Source organism: Pyrgilauda ruficollis, unplaced genomic scaffold (genome assembly GCF_017590135.1).
Source record: "Pyrgilauda ruficollis isolate IOZ18807 unplaced genomic scaffold, ASM1759013v1 scaffold162, whole genome shotgun sequence".
NCBI classification, from domain to species: domain Eukaryota; kingdom Metazoa; phylum Chordata; class Aves; order Passeriformes; family Passeridae; genus Pyrgilauda; species Pyrgilauda ruficollis.
The window spans coordinates 649,549-668,218 of NW_024514987.1; the positions used below are offsets into that span (position 1 = coordinate 649,549).

At 64.1% G+C, this 18,670-nt stretch overlaps 2 protein-coding genes across 7 annotated transcripts; one reads left to right on the forward strand and one right to left on the reverse strand.

Moving 5' to 3' along the window:
• Positions 1 to 35: 35 nt before the first annotated feature.
• FGR (FGR proto-oncogene, Src family tyrosine kinase) lies at positions 36 to 12,642 on the reverse strand. Of its 6 annotated transcripts, none has more exons than XM_041463150.1 (13): positions 9,413 to 9,703; positions 5,657 to 5,717; positions 5,169 to 5,412; positions 4,976 to 5,078; positions 4,611 to 4,709; positions 4,363 to 4,466; positions 4,147 to 4,296; positions 3,052 to 3,207; positions 2,489 to 2,668; positions 2,319 to 2,395; positions 2,089 to 2,242; positions 1,369 to 1,500; positions 36 to 1,139 (listed from the first exon to the last, which is right to left on the reverse strand). In XM_041463150.1, the coding sequence occupies exons 3-13, from the start codon at positions 5,398 to 5,400 to the stop codon at positions 931 to 933; spliced, it is 1,596 nt and encodes a 531-aa protein (XP_041319084.1). In that variant the 5' UTR covers positions 5,401 to 5,412; positions 5,657 to 5,717; positions 9,413 to 9,703; the 3' UTR covers positions 36 to 930. The 6 variants fall into 6 exon arrangements, with proteins under 6 accessions (XP_041319084.1, XP_041319081.1, XP_041319080.1 ...); XM_041463149.1 differs by lacking the exons at positions 3,052 to 3,207; positions 9,413 to 9,703 and adding exons at positions 3,570 to 3,734; positions 12,559 to 12,642 and having other exon boundaries at positions 42 to 1,139; XM_041463148.1 differs by lacking the exons at positions 3,052 to 3,207; positions 9,413 to 9,703 and adding exons at positions 3,570 to 3,734; positions 10,609 to 10,724 and having other exon boundaries at positions 42 to 1,139.
• Positions 10,766 to 17,808, forward strand: LOC121351208 (digestive cysteine proteinase 2-like). The gene is given in 12 exon segments (XM_041463151.1): positions 10,766 to 10,822; positions 10,824 to 10,984; positions 12,058 to 12,117; positions 12,371 to 12,463; positions 12,542 to 12,714; positions 13,414 to 13,657; positions 13,726 to 13,918; positions 14,012 to 14,205; positions 14,827 to 14,918; positions 15,002 to 15,163; positions 15,726 to 15,915; positions 16,234 to 17,808. Coding segments are annotated over 12 exon segments (1,764 nt in total). The 5' UTR covers positions 10,766 to 10,808; the 3' UTR covers positions 16,422 to 17,808.
• The last annotated feature ends 862 nt before the right edge of the window (positions 17,809 to 18,670 follow it).

Sequence of the window (18,670 nt, forward strand, 5' to 3'; positions counted from 1 at the left end):
AGACTTCATAAAAAAAATAAACAACAAATCCCTCCCCTGCCCTTCCCTGCCCCATGGCACTGCCCACCCAGCCCTGCCCGGGGGGCGCGGGGGCGTTACTGGCACAGGACGGGGACCCCACTCAGAACGGGGGTGATGGGGGGGCAGCGGGCGGGGGGCACGCTCCATGCCCACTGGCACGCCTCCCCCCAGTTCATTCCTGCTGCAGGGGCAGGGCCGGGCTGCAGCCCCCAGGGCTGCGGGGCTGCGGAGCCCATCCCGTACCCTCGTCCTGCCCCCCCGGGCAGAGCTGCCCCAGCCTGCCTGCACCCCCCGGGACCCCCACAGCAGCACCCCGGGGCAAGAGGGGTGGGTGTTTGGCTTTCAGGACTCGGCTCTGCGAAAGCAAGAGGGGGACAAGGGGGTCCCCCAAGTACTGGGGTCCTTGGTGGGGGCAATGGCTGCTTGGGGGAGGCATCATAGAAAATCTTATAAATTAAAGGAGGTACAAAGGGAGGGAAGGTTGGGATGACCTCCCACAGGTCAGTGCCAGGATTTTGGGGGGCTGGACCCCACCCAGCTGTGCTCCCAGAAGAGATTGGGGCTGGCATGGGGAGCTCCCCCCAAGCCCTCTGCTACTCTGTGGGTCTGGGGGTGTCTGGGGTGTTCATGGGGGTCCCCACAGTCCCCCCTGCAGCCAAAGCCCCTCTCAGGATCAAAGCTGGGTGTGAAGGCAATAAAGGGAGTGGGGGAAGGGGGCTGGGGCACACAGTTTTGTTTTCTCTCTGAGTCCAGCATCCTTGTGCAAAGCCCTGTGTCCGCCCTGGGCACCCTGAGCACCCCCCAAAAGGCATTTTGGGGGGCAGAGACAAAGGAAGCAACCACCTCTAAAGAAAAAAAGAGATTCACCCCAAAGCCAGCCCAGAGCTTCCTGGGAGTGCCAGCCCCGGGTCACTGGTTGTCCCCGGGCTGGTACTGGGGCTCGGTGGCAGTGAAATAGTCCTCGAGGAAGGACTGGAGGTACTCGAAGGTGGGGCGCTCCTCGGGCTCCCTCTTCCAGCACTGCACCATCAGCTCGTGCAGGGAAGGGGGGCAGCTCCCCGGGCACTGCATGCGGTACCCCCGCTCCACCTGCTCCAGCACCTCTCGGTTGTTCATCCCTGCGTGACAAGGACCCTCCTGCTCAGTGGCAGCACCCCCTGGCACGAGCCACTGGGGAAACTGAGGCACACAGTGGCATTGCCCCGCGGTTTGGGTAGGAGCCCAGTTCAGCATTGGTCCCTCCGATGGGGAAACTGAGGCACGGGAGAAGCCTTGCCGAGGAGGTCAGCCCCGGTCTGTGCCCTGCCCAGCCCACCCCGGGGGTGCCCCTGCCCCAGCGGGCCATACCTGGGTAGGGCACGCGGCCTTTGGTCACCAGCTCCGTCAGGAGGATGCCAAAGGACCAGACGTCCGACTTGATGGTGAACCTCCCAAAAAGCGCAGCCTCCGGAGCAGTCCACTTGATGGGGAACTTGGCACCTGCAATGGGACACAGGTGAGCCATGCTCGGGGCTGCCCCTGCACCTGGAGTGGCCTGCACCTGGTGCAGCCACCTCTGGGGACAGCCCAGCCCTGGGACACCCTGCACCTGAGGCACCGTCACCTGAGCCACCCCGTGCTGGGGGTGACCTGCACTGGGGCACCCTGAACGGGGGGCACCCTGAACGAGGGGCACCCTGAATGGGGGGCACCCTGCACTGGGGCACCCAGCACCCACGACACCTCTGCCTGGGGCAGCTCACACATGGGACACCCAGCACCCAAGGCACCCTGCACTGGGGACACTCTGCACGTCAGGTACCATTACCTGGGACATCCATCAACCAAAATACCCACACAAAATGCCACACTGTGCCCATCCCTGGCACCTGTCTGCTGGGGGCACCCATTCCCTGGGACACCCATCCTCTGGGACACCCATTCCCTGGGACACCCATTCCTTGGGGTACCCATTCCCTGGGACACCCATTCCCTGGGACACCCATCCTCTGGGGCACCCATACCCTGGGGTGATCCAAGGTATCCATCACCTAAAGCACCCACAAATTTGGGGTGTCCATCACCCACCCTGCCGCGCCGTGTACTCGTCATCCTCGATGAGGCGAGCGAGGCCGAAGTCAGCGATCTTGCACACCAGGTTGTCTCCCACCAGGATGTTGGCAGCGCGGAGATCCCGGTGGATGTAGTTCATCCTCTCGATGTACGCCATGCCCGCCGCAATCTGAGGGGGACGGGGCGGTGAAGAACCCCCAGACACCCCCGGGGTGAGCCCCCACCCTGCAGCAGCCCCCCAGTACCTGGGCAGCCATGTCCACCAGCTGGGGCAGCTTCAGGTAGCGACCGTCCCCATCCTTCAGGAAATCCAGCAGGCTGCCTGCAGGCAGAGGGAGTCGCCGTCAGAGACCCCCAAAGCCCAAGGGTGCCCTCCCCCCCGAGCCCTCGTGCCCAGGCAGGTGCCCGCGCTCACCCTGGCTCATGAACTCGGTGACGATGTAGATGGGCTCCTCCGACACCACGGCGTAGAGCTGCACCAGCTTGTCGTGCCGCAGCCGCTTCATGATCTGAGCCTCCTCCAGGAAGGCCTCAGGGGACATGGTCCCGGGCTTCAGCGTCTTCACTGCCACCTTCGTGGTGCCATTCCACGTCCCTGGGTTGGGGACACAGAGTCACCACGAGCCCAGGGGACAGCCAGCCCAGCAGAGAGGGCTGCGTGGAGGGAGAAGTGTGTGGTGCATGCTCGCGTGCTTGTGTGGATGGATGGATGGATGGATGGATGGATGGATGGATAAGGAATCAGGGCAGGGCAAGGAAGGGATCCCTGGGCAGGGATTGTGATCCCACTGCACCCCACCCAGGACAAGGAGTTCCCCTCACCCCATTCCCAAACCCTTCATGGATTCTGTGCCAAGTTTCAATCTCCCCCACACCAGCGGGCACCACCTGGCACCCTGTGATGCTCCCTGCCAGGACAGAGGGAAGCTTCTGCTGCCGGCTGTGCTCCCCCACCCCGGCCGGCCGGGCCAGCCTTACCCATCCACACGTCTCCAAAACATCCCATGCCAAGTTTCTTGTCCAGGGTGACGGATTCCCGTGCTATCTCCCAGGCATCCTTAGCTAATCCCAGGGTCTGGGGCTTCACAGCAGGGCACGGGTGGGTGAGCAGATGGCACAACCCGTCATTGTACTCTGTGGGGCATGGGGGGCAGGCAGGGAAGAGGAGGGAGGGGATGTGATGGGATGAAGGCAGCATGCATGAGTGGAGGAAGCAAGCAATGCCAGAGGAAGAGGATGACGAAGGTGGGACCCCCTGGCCTGGTCCTGTGGTCTCATCTGCAGGGGGGTCTGCCTGGCCACGCAGAGGTGACATGGGGCATCCTGGGGAACCCGTTGTGAGCCCAGGGCAGGACATGGGATAATTCCTCATGCCAGCAAATCGGTGTCGCTCAGCCTGTCCCGGCAGGCACGAGCTTTTCCCAGTGGGGCACCAGGCCTGGGGGTACCCCCATGTCCCCCCTGCCTCTTGCCCTGGCTTGCCCACCAGGCCCTACCCATCCAGACTTCCCCGAACTGCCCATTTCCCAGCTTCTTGAGGAGCTGGAGGGACTCTCGGGGGATCTCCCACACGTCTTTGGTTTTGACTGAGAGGTCGGCCAGTTTGGGGGTTCCCTTGTGGCACGGCACAGCCAGGCGGCAGCACAGCCCCGCCGCCCGCTCTGCAGCACGGGAGCAGGGCACAGAGTCAGTGTGGGCACGGGCCCCCGCCCTCTGCTCCCCTCCCAGCACCCCAGACATCACCACCACCGCTCCTGCACCACCCAGTCACCCCCAAGACACAAATGAACCCCCCTCCACCTGCCCCAGGGACAGCTCTGCACCCCCCCGGCCGGGCGGGACCCCCAGTCCCCCAGCTGCACCCAGGGAATGGAAAAGTCCCCCCACCCCCAGAGACAACAGGAACTCCCTGCACCCTGGGCATGGAAAAGGGGGGACTCTCAGGAGCCCCCTAATGCCACCAAGGGAACAGCCCCCTCCTTCCCCAGGTCAGCCCAGTCTCTTACCAAAGGGTCTTCTGAGCATTCCCTACCCCTCCTATTGCCCCCCCTTGCGCCCCCCACCCCACCCTACCTATGTAGTGCTGGACCAGCTGCTGGACGGTGCTGAACTGGGCACGGGTGGTGATGTAGTACCCCCCGCTGTCCAGTTTCCGGATCTTATAGTGCTTCACGTGGTCCCCCTTGGCCTCATCCCAGTCCCGGATGGAGAGGGAGTAGGCACCTGTGGGGATACGGGTCAGGGAGAGACGTGGGGCACACCCCTGGTGTCCCCACCCCGTCGCTGTACCTTTGGTGGTCTCGCTCTCCCGGATGAGGAAGGTGCCTCTGGAGTTGCCGTGGCACAGGAGCTGCCGCTCCGCATCTTTGCGCCCGATCTTCCCGAAGTACCACCTGCCACGGGACGGGCTCAGCGCCAGGGAGGCACCAGAGGGGACCACGGAAGCCCCACGGCAGCACTGCCGGGGCTCGCAGGGCACCCGGGCCCGAGGCAGGTGGGGTTGGGGTGTGTCTCCGTCCCTTTTCCCTGCTACTCACTCTTCTGCCTGGATGGAGTCCACAGGGGCCACGTAGTTGCTGGGGATGTAGCCGGTGGCTCCCGAGCTCAGCGACCTGGCCTCCCACCAGTCCCCCTCCCTGGGCAGGGAACAGAGAAGGTGGAGGAGGAGGGACAGACAGACAGACCCACCGTGTGCCTCCTCACCCTGCACGGACCCTGCTCTCCCCACCCATCCCTGCTGAGACCACTCAACTCACGACACGTGGCCCTGGTGCTGTGAGGCAGCCCAGACACAGCTTGGGTCCCCAGGCTGGGTCCTGCGGGGGCTGCCCAGGGCACAAAGGCACCTCCCCGGGGTGGCATGTGGGGGCTGGGGGTGGCAGGAGGCCCGGGGGAGGCTCACGTGTTGTTGATGATGTGGAACTTCTCCCCTTTCTGGAACGTCAAGTCATCCTCCGTCCTGGCCTCGTAGTCGTACAGGGCGATGAAGAGTGTCACCCCCCCGCCTGTGGCACACGAGGGACCACGGTGAGCCCGGAGCGGGCAGCCCAGGGGTGTGGCTGGTCACCTCCTCGCCCTCGAGCCGCCCTGCTGACCTGAGATGCCCCCGCTCCGCGCTGGCAGCGCGCTGGAGGTGAAGCCCCCCGGCTCCGGGGCCGCGGGCACGGCTGGCCCCTGGAAGTTGTTGAAGTCGGGGATGCGGGTGAAGATGGCCCCTGGCTGCGTGGGGTCGGGGTCGTACTGGGAGGCAGGGGGCTGGAGGGAGCCCCCCTCGCCCCCTGCCTGCCCTTTGCCAGCCCCCCTCTCTTTGCAGGGCACGCAGCCCATCCTGGGCACCGCCTGTGGGACAGAGGGTCCGTGAGCCCCGCGCCCCCCTGGCAGGGGGCACACGTGGCCACCAATGCCCGCATGGGGACGGGCACTGGGGTGCACCCTGCCACCCCCCAGCTCAGCACACGGACGGCAGGGGGACGCTGGGGTCCCCGTGGGCACTGCCGGTGGCACTGCTGCAAGGAGGGCTCTGCTGCCCGGGGACCCCACGTGCCCCTGGCACCCCGGGGTGCTCCACGGCGGCCCCACTCACTGCGACGGCTCCTCAGGTCACTCCAGCTGCTCCATGTCACTCCAGGGAGGAGAAGAGTCACCTGTGGACACCAGGGAGGGATCAGGTGGGGGCAACAGCCTTGCATGGGCTCAAACGCCCTTGCCGTGGGCTGTAACACCCCTCCATGGGATAAAATACCCCTGCACAGGCTGCAACATCTCTGCACATGCTGAAACACTTCTGCCAAAGGCTAAAATACCCCTGAAGATCTTGAAACACCCCATAACAGGATGCAACACCCCTGCCATGGGCTACAACACCTCTACACGGGCTGCAACACCAACCACATGGGCTGCAACACCACTTGCATGGCTGTAACACCCTGCATGAGCCACAACACCCCTGCACGGACCAAAGCACCCGTGCACAGGCTGTAACACCCCTGCATGAGCCACAACACCCCTGCATGGGATACAACACCCCTTCCCAGGCTGCAACCCCCCTGCATGAGCTAAAACGATCTGCATGATCTGCAACACCCCCACGAAGCTGCAACATTCCTCCGAGGGCTGCAACACCCCGGTGTGGGCTGAAACCACATCCTCAAGTGGGTTTTTCTCTCACTGTGTCCTCACCACACTGTTCACATCCCTTCAGGGCAGCTGAAGGGGAGCCAGACCCGGTGGGAAGGAGCCCCCAAAGGGTCCCCATCCCCACACCCTCTGCTTGCTGGGGAGTGGGTGTTTTGGGGAGCAAGGTCCCCAAGGTCACATCGCTGTGGTCAGCACAGGCTCTTCCAGCCACATGTGGTGAGAAGGTGTCACAGAGGAGGACGAGGAGGAGGAGGAAATCAGGCCTCTCTTGCCGTGGCTCTATGGAGAGTCCATCCCCAGCCCTGTTATTGCCCTGCTGCTGGGCAAACACCCACACCAGCCTGCCCAGTGTGCAGCGGGCACAGCACTCCAGTCTGCAGCATGCCTCTGTCTGCAGCTGAGAGAGGGAAGGAGAGGAAGGTGCCCTGCCCTCTGCACTCCAGTGAGCAGGAGGAGACAAAGGTTTGGGGTGGGTGAGATGTTTCAGGCAGATCTTCCCAATCATGGTTATTGATTCCCTTTCCTCTCTCTCAGCAGGGCTGGAAAGAGCCCAGCTCTCCCCTTCCATCTCTGCTTTCCACACTGGTGGTGTGGCAAGGCTGCAGCCGTTGCTGACAGGGCAGCGTTGCCAAATCTGAGGAAACTCGGCCCGTTGGGGGTTTTATTCCTTATGATAATTAGTGGCTATTTAAACTGATGGACAACCCTGGCTCTCACAAACCCTGTCCCCCCTGGGTGGGAATCACCCCCCCCACCACATTCAGAAACTTCCCATTTTGCTGAATTTCAGCACTGATCAAGCAGTGGAGCTGCCACAGGTGCCAGCAGGGACAGGGATGGCAAGGGGCATCTTCCAGGCAAGCAGAACCCCCCTGTACCACAGCATCAAGGGTTCAGGTGATGTGCAGCAGCATTGCACCCAGGCTTCCCCTTCCCAAGAGCCCCTGAGCTCACTGCAGGGGGGCCCAGAGCCATCCCCTCACGCTGTCCACGGGAAGGGGACCCAGCTGGTGCCGTGGCCGATGGCTGCACGGTGGTGTCTGGCTCCAGCTCTCCCAAAAAGGAGCTGCTTGGAGCCGGGGAGCAGATGGCAGCTGAGCCCTCCCCGCCCTGGCTCCCCCGGCAGCAGCCCCGGCCGAGCTGCCAGGTCCCGCCCGCGCTGAGCCCCGGCCAAACCTCACCCCTGTCCCGCCGGGCATGGCTGGGCACGGAGCAGCCGCGTCCCTGGCTGCCCATCCATCTGTTCCCCAGGCCCCTGGGACACGGGGCAGCTCAGCCCCATGCCCAGCTGCTAGACAGGGCACAATAGCCCTTGCACGCCCAATTGTCACCCCACGTGTCACCCGCAGTGCTGAGCTACCCCTGGGCTCACCTCCATCCCCTGCATCCTCTCCCCTCATGGAATAACAGCATGGAGAAGTCAGGCTCTGGGGGCTGCAGCCCCGTGGAGCCATGTGGGGGTGCTGGGAATGGCACACCCCGTGCCATGGGGACAGGCCATGGTGGCATTTGCCAGGCTGAGGGGGCCACGCGGCCCTGGGCAGGAGTGCTGCCAGAGGAACTCACACAGCAGCTCGGCAGAGGGAAGAGGAAGCAGCAGGAGCACGGTGTGGGGTGGGGGGAGGAAGAGGATGGTGCTGTGGCCAACAATGGGCCACAGGACTGGCAGGACTGGCAGGATGGTGACAGCTGGGAGGGTCAGGCAGGGATGGCAGCAGGCTCAGCCCCCTGGGTGTCCTGGATCCCTCCATGCCTTGTCCCACACTGTCATCCTGCACTGCTCCGTGGTGACCCGGCTCCTGCTCCCTGGGAAGAGGAACCGAGAGGGCTGCACAGCCCAGCTGGTGCCACCGAGGTTCTTCTGTCTCCCCGTGGCTCTGGGGCTCCCCGGTCCCAGCAGGAAAGCAGGCATGAGGCAGAAGGGGAAAGTGGCTCATTAGGACACAGGACCTGGAGCTGTGTCACCGTCCCACGCCCAGGACCCCACAGACCTGGGGAGGGGACAGGAGGCCACATCTGCCTGCCCCATCTGCTCCTAGTTCCAGCTCTGTGGCAGGTGGTGGCATGCCCCTTCCCCACTGCCCCCAGCCCCAAGGCCACCCCAATGACAGCTGGAGATGGAGCCCTGCTCCAGCTCTCCCAGTTCACCCAGTGCCTGCTGAGTCCCCCGTGGCTCCCAGTGGGAGCAGTTCCTCCAGGTGCATGGGGGGAAGACACCCCACACCCTGCATGCCCACAAGCAGGGCTATTCCCTGGGACGAAAATTGAAGGACTTGCCAACGTCCCAAAGTGATCTTCTCTGCAAGCCCACCTGTCAGCCACCAGGCCCGGGACAGAGGGGTCCCCTTGTCCCCTCCCTGGCACAAGATGCTGGGCAGGGAGGGAGCCCCCCCTTCCCCAGCCTTGCAGCCCCATCGCTGGCTGGGAAAGCAGGATTTCCGCTGGAAGAAGAGCAATTCCCGGATCCAAGGGGCTGCAGGGGCGGAGGGAGGGAGCCAGCCAGGGCTCCAAATACAATGTCCCGGGAGGAGCGGGGTGGGGAGGGAATTGTGCAGGGCAGGAAGCAGCGAGTTCCTGTCCCTCCTTGGGACACACCAAGGATCAGGGACGAAGCAGAGCTGCAGGGACCGGGGGGAGCATCCGCTCCGGCCAGGGCCTGAGCCCCTGCGGCTCCCCCAGCCTCAGCCTCGGGGGGCTCAGCCTGCAGCATCGCCCCGGAGCGCTGGCTGGGCTGGGACCCCACGGGCACCGGCAGGGACGGAGGGCACAGGTGTGTGCGTGTCCCCAGGGTGTCCTGTCCCCTGCCCAGCCGGCGGCTCCGGCACGGTGAGGGCACCATGTGCTCCGCCGGCTCCCCGACGCGGTGTCAGCACCAGGTAGCGCCGGGATGGTGGCTGCAGCTGCTGGGTGCCCCCAGATCTTCACACGCAGCCCCCGCTGACCTGCTGTCCCCCAGGATGGCGAGGACGGGGGTCTCCTCCCACCCTCGGGCATTTCCCAGGGAAGCAGCGAGGGCACAGTGAGAGCAGCCCCCCAGCAGACCCCGCCAGTGTCGCGGGACTCTGTCCCCACAGCTCAGCGGCCGCCTCACCCGGGACCCAGAGCCACCCACACACGGAGGGGGCATCTCTCAGCAAGGGGATGAGACCCCCCCGCTGTCACAGGGCTGAGCCCCCCACCCTGCCCACACAGCCACACATACCTCCTGCCGTCCGCGCTCCTGCTCCGGCTGGCATGGACCCCTGGCAGCCGGGACCACCGGGGCAGCCCCGCTGCGGCCAGCGCCGGGGGTGCCGGGGCGGCAGCCGTGGGAGAGCGGGAGCGCCCGGCCCTGAGCTTCCCCTGTCTCTCCGGCGGCTCTGGCAGCCGAGCAAGAGCTTCCCCTCCCCTCGCCCCCCCTTCCTCCCCGCGCTCGCAGCAATGGTTCATTGTACCAGCCAGCCCAGCCGCTGCCGCAGCACCCTCCGGGTCACCCTCCGTGTCACCCTCCGTGTCACCCTCCGGGTCACCCTCCGGGCCACCGCGGGACCTCAGCCCGCCCGCGGAGGGGGCACAGCGGGAGGGGCGGCAGGGGGTCCCGGGTCCCCAGCAGCGCCAGGGGACACTGGCGTGCATTGGCAGGCTCTGCCTGCGGGGGTTTACGGGGAAGTGTGCGGATCCAGCCCGTGCCTGCCCGTGCCCAGAGCCGGGCAGAGCCTCCCCGAGACCCCCGAGGGAGGGCCCCGGGCAGGGGACAGCAAAGGGACAGGGAACAGCCCGCCATGCCTGGGGAACGGCAGGCAGCTCTGGCTTGTGTTCCAGGGGTGTCCCACACGACCCCCCCAAGATGGGGTGCAGCTCCCTTGTGGCTCAAGCCAGTCCTGTGTCCATGGATTGCCCACTATACATCATACCCCTTATTTACCCCTTGTCCAGACAAAGTTGCTGGTGGGATGACCCCAAGGTTTGGCATCGGTCACACCAAGCCACAAACTTCAGTGAGCTCTGGGGTTGGGGTAAACCACGCAGACCCCTGTCTGAGTGCCCCTGCACCCCGCCTGAGCCCCCCGCATTCCGGTGATCCCCCTGCAGCCTCTCCGAGCCTCCCCAGCCCTGTCTGAGCCCCCCGCATCCCAGCGATCCCCCGGAATCCTGTCCGAGCCCTCCTGGAGCTGGCTCTGTCCCGGCTCTGCCCCACTGTCCTCCCACACAGCTGGGCTGGATCTTTCCCATCTCTCCAGAGCCTTCCTCCCCCTCCTCCTCCTGCTCCTCGCCCTGCAGTCACCCCTCCCTCTGTGACCCCCTTTCCTCTGTGTCCGTGAGTCCGGCCTCACTGCTCCCCCCGGCGCTCTCACGGGGCGCCAGGGCTGCCGCAGGCTGGGGACCTGCTCCCCGCTGCTGTCACCCTTAACTTGTCACCTCCTGACTCATCCTGAGAGCGAGGCAGGCCTGGCTGAGCCCAGCTTGGGGGTGCCCCGCAGGTCCATCCAGTGCACGCACCCCAATGCTGCTGGGGGGTTCCGGCTCGCCCCCGGGGCCCGGCGTTGCTCCATCCCCGTCCGCGGGGGCCGTGCCGGGACACGCCGAGCCCGGGGTGCCCGTCCCCCTCCAGGCACCACATGATGCCGGTTCCTTCCCTCCTCGGGGAGGGCCCCGACTTCTGCATTGGCTCCGCCGGGTTTCGCCGCCGCCGGCTCCAGCTTAAAGCTGCGAAGCCGGAGCCGGGCGGGCCGGGCGGCCAGGATGGGTGTTCTCCGCTGCCTCGTGGCCTCCGCACTCTGCATCGCCGTCCGGGGTGAGTCTGGGCCTGGCCCCGGCACCGCTGGGGACGCCCCGGGCATGGCAGGGAGATGGGGACACCCCCAGATCTCCTCCCGCTGCACTGCAGGGGAGGGCTCGGGCTGGGGAAGTGGTTTTACAGGGGGATCGCACAAAATTTGCTGTTCCTCCAAGACACAGCTGAGATGGGGGCAAAGAGGGCAGGGGGGATGTGTCTTGAGGGCTTGGTAGGGCTGGGGCGTGAAAACAAAACTAAATTGAGGCTTTAACCCAAGGGGTTTAACCCAACCAGGCAGGACAGGCAAGTGTGAGGGGACAGGGGTGGCCGTGTCCCCGTGGGACCCCCTTTCTGGGTGCTGATGGAGCCGAGCAGGGTTGGGAGGGGCTGCACCCGTTGCTGCCTGTGGGTGCCCCGAGGTGGCTGTGATGGGTACCCATGGCACAGCCTGGGCTGCAGGTGGGGGTCTGCCCGTCCCCAGCTCCCCCAGGGCCGGGGGCAGGGCTGCTCCCGGCTCTCCGGGCTGGGCAGGCGCGGTCTGGGTCCGGGCAGGTGCTGCCGGTCGCTCCCGGCGAGGAGGAAGATGCTGAGGGAGGGAAGGGCTCGTTCCCAGCACTTGTGTTGGCGTGGGGTTGCACAAGCTGGGAGCCCGGGGGGAGGCTGGGGAGGTCACTGGGAGATTCCAGGCAGAACCAGTAAGGTCCCTGGCACCCCTCAACCACGCCCTGTGTGTTGGGGACAGCTGCTGGGTCCCACCATGGAAATATTCCAGGCCAGGGCCACCAGTGCTGGGGGGGGGGACACTGGGGCATCACCCCAACAGTCACCCAGGAGCTGGGGTTCCCTGGGGGTGCAGCAGTGCCGGGCTTGCTGCAGTGTCACTGCAGGCTGTGGCATGGTGCTGACCCTGGGAGGTGTCAGTGCCTCAGCGTCCCTCGGATGTGCCTTGGGATGAGCTCAGGAAGTTCCTTTGGCCAGGAAGGGAAGCCCCAGGCTGCAGGGAAGGGGAGCACTGGCTTGGCAGCCCCCATCCCCATCTCAGCTGGGGGGCACACACAGCCCCCCTCACCCTGCCCCTCTCTGCCTTGCAGGACAGGACCATGGGCTGTCCCGCCCACCCCCTCAGTTCGGCTCCATCTACCACGTCCGAGGTAAGGGGCAGCCACTGACAGACCCCCAGTGCCCTGCGGGGGGAGCAGAGGACGCTCAGCACGGCTCTGCCCAGGCTGTCCCAGTGCCAAACTGGGGCAGGTTCCCACAGCCCAGTGCCTCTTCATCACCCGTGGGGCACTGTCCTGGTCAGCTGTGGGTCTGCAGACTCTGGGGGGCTCAGGCAGGGGTGCTGGGGTGCTGGGGCTTGGGGCTGAGCTGTGTCCTGTGCCGGGGACAATGCCCCCTCCGCAGGGGTCATTAAGCTGCCCTACGCCGAGATCGAGGAGCCCTTTGAAGCCTGGTACAACCTGACGGGGAACAAGAGCCGCATCCAGTACTACGGAGGTAAGAGGTGGGCACCCAGCTGCGCCCACCCCGCACCGGCAGGACTCCTGTGCCTCAGTTTCCCCTTCCCTGGCACAGGGCAGGTGATAACGTACCAGCTGGCAGCGGTGAAGCCCTATGGCATGAGGTACAAGATCACGCCGGAGACGACCGAGAAGGAGGTGAACGCCAGGAAGTGCTTCCAGCTGCCCGGCTCCAAGGAGGACGTGGTCACGGCTCAGAGCGTCTTCCCCAGCATGAGGGGCTTTAAGGTGGGAAACCTCGGAGCCTAGACCTGACCTGCCTCCCAAAGCACCTGCAGGCTGTGGGAGGGGGTGCTGGGAGAAGTTCCTCTCTGTCCGAGGGCCGCAGGGTGCTGGGACTGGCTGGGACTTGTCCCCACAGCCCAGGGTGCAGGGAGGGTCACTTCCCCACCCGGATCGGGGCCGGACTCCTGGCGCCTTTCCCAACTCCAGCAGCCGTGTTGGGACGTGTCACGTCCCACACAAACGCTGGCATTTCAGCATGGTTTGGGCAAGCCTCTGCACGGCAGCTCAGCTCCTGCCGGGCCCAGCCTGCCTCAGGGCTGGGCACAGCACGTGAGCAGTGGGGACAGCAGGTTGTCACTGAGCTGGACATGCCTGCATGGCGAGAGCTTGGAAACACAGGAAAAACCTGAAATCTTTCCAGGATTTTGGAGAAATGGTGCAGCCAGCCTCGCTGCTGTGGGTGCGCAGATTGCTGTGCACAGCAGAGTGTCCCCAGGGCACCGCTGAGCCACACAGGGGGATCTGCCCTGTGTTGCACCCCATATCCTTGCCCCAGTTTCCATCCCACACATGGCTGTGTGCTAATGGCCATGCAGCCACTGGATCCAGCTGGAGAGCATTGGGCTGTGCGAAGGGGCTGGGTGGGCAGCAGGTGGCCTGGGGGAGGTTGGGGTCCCCTCCCTGAGGCCGTGTCCCCCCCAGTTCCTACGGGAGGAGTACTACGAGGGCCGGTACTGCGCCGTGTGGCAGAACGTCACCCGCTGGGAGCAGAAGAAGAACGTCTACACGCTGTGGGTGACCAACTCCAGCTGCGGGGTGGCCCCCGTGCACTACGAGATGCGGGGCTACAACAGCCTGCTGGGCTCCCACTACGACAAGTACGAAATCGCCTACACTGACTTCGACAACAGCTTCCCGCCCTCCGTCTTCGACCTCCCCGCCAACGGTGAGCCAGGGAGGGACCCCCATCCTGCCCGCGGGGCTCGGGCTGACAGCTCCTCTCTCGGTCCCCAGCGACCAAGTGCGGGGTGCTGCCGGGGAGCGTGGCGGAGCACCGCGTGCTGGCAAACCCCATGGAGGACCTGGTGGGCCAGCAGCCACCCTGGGCACACCGGGTGTTCCACGACTACCGCCGGCAGACGGGGCGGCACTACGGCTCCGCGCGGGAGCTGGAGCACAGGCAGAGCATCTTCGTGCACAACATGAGGTACAGGCAGGGGGGTGCCCACCCCCTGGGGGTGCTGCTGACGCCGTAGGGGTGTGGCAGTGCCAGCTGGCGCTGTCTCCGCCACGGTGGCAGGTTTGTGCACTCGCGGAACCGCGCCGCGCTGTCCTACACGCTGTCCCTGAACCACCTGGCCGACCGCACGCCGCAGGAGCTGGCAGCCCTGCGGGGCCGCCGGCGCAGCGGGACCCCCAACCGTGGGCTGCCCTTCCCCACCGAGCTCTACGCCGGCATCATCCTGCCCGAGAGCCTGGACTGGCGCATGTACGGTACGTGCGGGGTCGGGGGACAGCAGGGTGCTTTGGGAGTGAGTGCTCCTCATCCAGGCCTGTGCTCCGTCCCACAGAGCCCCCCGCTGCCCATCACTGCACTGAGGGCCTGTGGGACTGTGCTGTCCCTGGGCTGCACATCTGTGAGGTTGGTGAGGCACTGGAACGGGCCGTACGGAGAACCTGGGGCTGTCCAAGGCCAGGGTGGATGGGGCTTGGAGCAACCTGGGGCAGTGGAAGGTGTCCCTGCCCATGGCAGGGGTGGAACGAGATGCTGTTTGAGGTCCCTTCCAACCCAAACCATTCTGTCTTTCTGTGACTAAAGGCAGCTGGGTCAGCACTTGGCCCTGAATTCACTCTGGTGCCCCAGGGACAGATGTGACATCTGAAGCAACATCTGGCTTCACCCATGTCCCCATCAGCTGGGAGTGACACCCCCAGAGCTTGCCCCTAGCCAAGGGTGGGGTCCCAGGTTTGCAAGTGCATATCCCCCCTTCTCAGTTAGCACTGAGGTCTGGCTGTGCTGCCTCTGGACCTCACCTCCTGCCTCAGTTTCCCTTCCACCTGCCTCCATCCCTCGGTGCCAACCCAGTTTCTCCTCCTGTGCCCCGTTGTCCCCAGGCGCTGTCACCCCCGTGAAGGATCAGGCTGTCTGTGGGTCGTGCTGGAGCTTTGCTACAACGGGAGCCATGGAAGGTGCCCTCTTCCTCAAGGTGGGAGCAGGGCTGTGCCCCACGGAGTGGACGGGGCACCTGCAGGGTGCCTGTCCCCATCCCTGAGCTGTGTCCCCCTGCAGACAGGCGTGCTGACCCCCCTGTCCCAGCAAGTCCTCATTGACTGCTCCTGGGGCTTTGGGAACTACGCCTGCGACGGGGGCGAGGAGTGGCGGGCGTACGAGTGGATCAAAAAGCACGGGGGCATTGCCAGCACCGAGTCCTACGGCACCTACAAGGGGCAGGTGAGGAGGCCCTTGTCCCCGATGGCCTTCCCAACATCCTGGGGCTTTCAAGCCATGGTGGGACCCCCCTGGATGTGTCAGAGGCACTAACAGGCTCTTGAGGTGAGGATGTCACCTTGTCCCCAAGGCACCAGGCTTCCGTGGCTCACAGTCCTGTCAAAGCCAAGCCCCAGGGCTCATCCAGGCTCTTTTGTCACCGTGTTCCTCAGTTTCTCTTCTTGCAAAACAGGGACAAGGCTCCTCCACCTGTGCATGGTGCCATGAGTCACTCCATGCCCGGGGTACCCGGGGATGGAGCAAAGCTGCCTGGGGATGGGGATGTGGCAGCAAGACACAGGCAACAGCCCTCGAGGGCTTTGGGTGCAGAGTCAGCTCCCCACCTTGGGTCTTGAGCAACTGGGAAAACATCCCCAGCACCCTGGGCTTGGGAGGAGAGGGGGGTCAGAGCCAGGGGCTCCCACATCCCAAATTCCAGATCACTGCCTGCATCCGCAGGGTCAGGCGGGGGGGCAGGGTCCCAGCCAGGGCTTCTGATGACAGTGTGTGTCCCCTGGGTGTGTAGAATGGCTTGTGCCACTACAACCAGTCTGAGATGCTGGCCAAGATCACGGGCTATGTCAACGTCACCTCGGGCAACGTCACGGCGGTCAAAGCTGCCATCTACAAGCACGGCCCCGTGGCCGTCAGCATCGACGCCTCGCACAAGAGCTTCTCCTTCTACTCCAACGGCGTCTACTACGAGCCCAAGTGCGGTGAGACAAGCAGCACGCGGGGCGTGGGAGGGCCTGGGTGCCCAAGGAGACGCCAGAGCACCTGGGAACCAGCTTTTTGGTCAAGGGGGGGTGGAGGGGATGAGCCCTGAAGTCCCCTGCAGCACCGAGGGTAGCCCTGGGAGCAGGGATGCTGTCCGGACTGGGATGTCCTGTGGACAGGGATTACTGGGCAGGGATCTTCTCCAGGCAGGGATGGTCTCCAGAAAGGAATGGTGTCTGGAAAGGGAGGCTCTCTGGACACCAGAGTCCAGACAGGGGTGCTGTCCAAGCGAGCCCTCTGCGTGTCACTCCCTGCAGACAACACGCCGGGGTCGCTGGACCACGCCGTGCTGGCCGTGGGCTACGGGGTCCTGCAGGGAGAGACCTACTGGCTCATCAAGAACTCCTGGTCCACATACTGGGGCAACGACGGCTACATCCTCATGGCCATGAAGGACAACAACTGTGGGGTGGCCACGGAGGCCACCTACCCCATCCTGGCCTGAGCCAGCTGGCTCTGCAGGGAGAGCCCTGCCATTCTCAGCACTCAGCCCGGGACCAGGCCCTTCAGTGGGGCCATCGGGAAGCTGGGGACACAGTGGGACAGCCCCATTCAGTGCTGGACACAGGGCAGGACGGGGACTCAGCACTGGGCTTGCCAATAAAGACACTGGGAAAATACTGGATGGCTTTTCTACAGGAGGGATTCAATTGCTGCCCACACAGCTGTGCCCCTGTGCCCCAGGGACACATCCTGTACAAATCCCTGTCCCCAGCCTGGTTTTCTTGGTCCTGTGGGACCCTGGGGGCCTCCTGGGGAGGGGACAATCCCACCTGGCAGAGCCAGCTGGCTCTCAGAGCCAGTCCCAGACCCCCGGGGCCAGGGGAGCGGCTCTTCCAGCTCTGAGGTGGAGCACAAACAACCCCAGGGATTTCTGCTGAGATGAGAAATTCCCGGCGTGGGGTGCTGGGGAGGGGGAAGGCTTCCACCCCGTGCCCCAGTGCCTGCTGTGGCTGCAGTGGGGACTTTGTCACCAGGGTGTTTGCCAGTGCCACCAGCCAGGCCCCTCACTCCCCGGGGCTGCTCCCCTTCTGGCTGTGGCTCAGCTGGGTGCTCTTACTTTGGGCTCAAGCCATCCTGGAGAACAGCATCAGTGCACAAGGATACCAAAAGAGGCTGGAAGCTCTCCCTGCCCTGGTGCTGGTAGTCTCCCACCTTTTTGTGTGGGGTGCACAGGGGGTTTTGGGGTGCTCCTGAGCTGGTCACACCCCAGAGCTGTCATGTTCCTTCCATCTTTTCAAGCTTCACCCCAAAACCTCACAGCCATGGAGAAGCCTCGCCACGAGCTGAGGGTCTGTGCTGTTCTTGGGCTGTCCAGGCCACAGGCCAGCAGAGTTCTGAAGGGTCATTGTGGGGGTTCTGGTGCCGTTCTGGGGGTGTCCAGCCTGGGGATGGAGCTGGGCTGGCAGCCCAGGGCTGCCAGGGAGAGCTGCTGGCACTGCCAGGCTCCGCTTCCCAACTCAAGAGCGCAGTTAGCAGCAGGCATCTGGGAAGGGAAATGTCATCCCTGACTTGTAGCTGCATCTGCACAGGCTCTACCTTCCCCCAGATGGGGTTTTGATAGTTGGGAAGTGACATCCCCCATGGCCACAGCCCAGTTCTGTACAGCAAACCACCGGCAGCACCAAGGGAGCTGCACTTCCCTCCAGGTGACACAACTGCTCTCAGCAGGGGTGGCAGGTCATCATATTCCCTTGTTTTCTTCCACTTGTTCACCTGCTTATTTGTCAATTTGCTGTTTGTTGAAGGGGTCTTTAATCATTCCCAGCAGGGAGGCTGGCTGGAATTCATGTCTGGGAGAGGAATGATCACTGCACAGGAATAATGTGGTTTATTCCGTGGGAGTCCAGGTCTCCAGATCTTTGATTCTCTTGACTGCAGTCAATAAAACATGCTTTGACTTTCAGGGAACCGTGACTTTCAGGCTCCCTTTGGATAGGTGATGTCCTGAATTTGCTGCTGAACACAGAGGTGGCTTTGAGAGCTGGAAGTTTTGTATCCCCAGGAAGCATTTACTGAAATTCTGCATTCATGGCATTAGGCATATTGCAGCCCTGAGCGTGGGTAGTTCAGATGGCTGGGAACTTAAAAAACTATCTATTTATTATATTTGAAAAAGGGAAAAATAAGAAAGGACATACCTGAAGGGAGGTTTTCTGTTTGCAGAGCCAGATGTAGGTTCTGGCTCCCAGCCCAGCTGAGCTGTGACCTCCAGACTTCCCTGGACACCCAAAGCTCAGAGTGGCTCCAGGTTTTGCAGAGCACAGCAAAGCACAGGCGCCCTGAGCCCTGCTATTTATTGGAAGCAAAGCTGGCCTGAAGCTCTGCATTTAGGGCTTCCTTTGGGAGAGGCACCTTGCAGGAAACTCCCCAAATTTGACACATTGGTGGCAAAATATTAGCTGAGGTTGGTGTTTAATGGAGCGAGCACTGCTCAGAGTGGGAGCTGAGAGGATTTGGGAGCCACCTTCCACATCCCACCTTGAGAGCCCCATCCCAGCCTGCGGGGTGGTTTGGGAAGCTGCTGAGGTGGGATCCTCCCTGTGTCAGCTTTTCTCTGCTGCCCTGCATCAGCTCAGCCCTGGGCTGGGGATGGCAGCCTTGGGGTTGAGCTGGGCTCCAACCCACCCAGCCAGGGCAGGCAGGACCCGGGGAGCGAGGCAAGGCGGGGGTCACCACCACAAACAGCTTCCA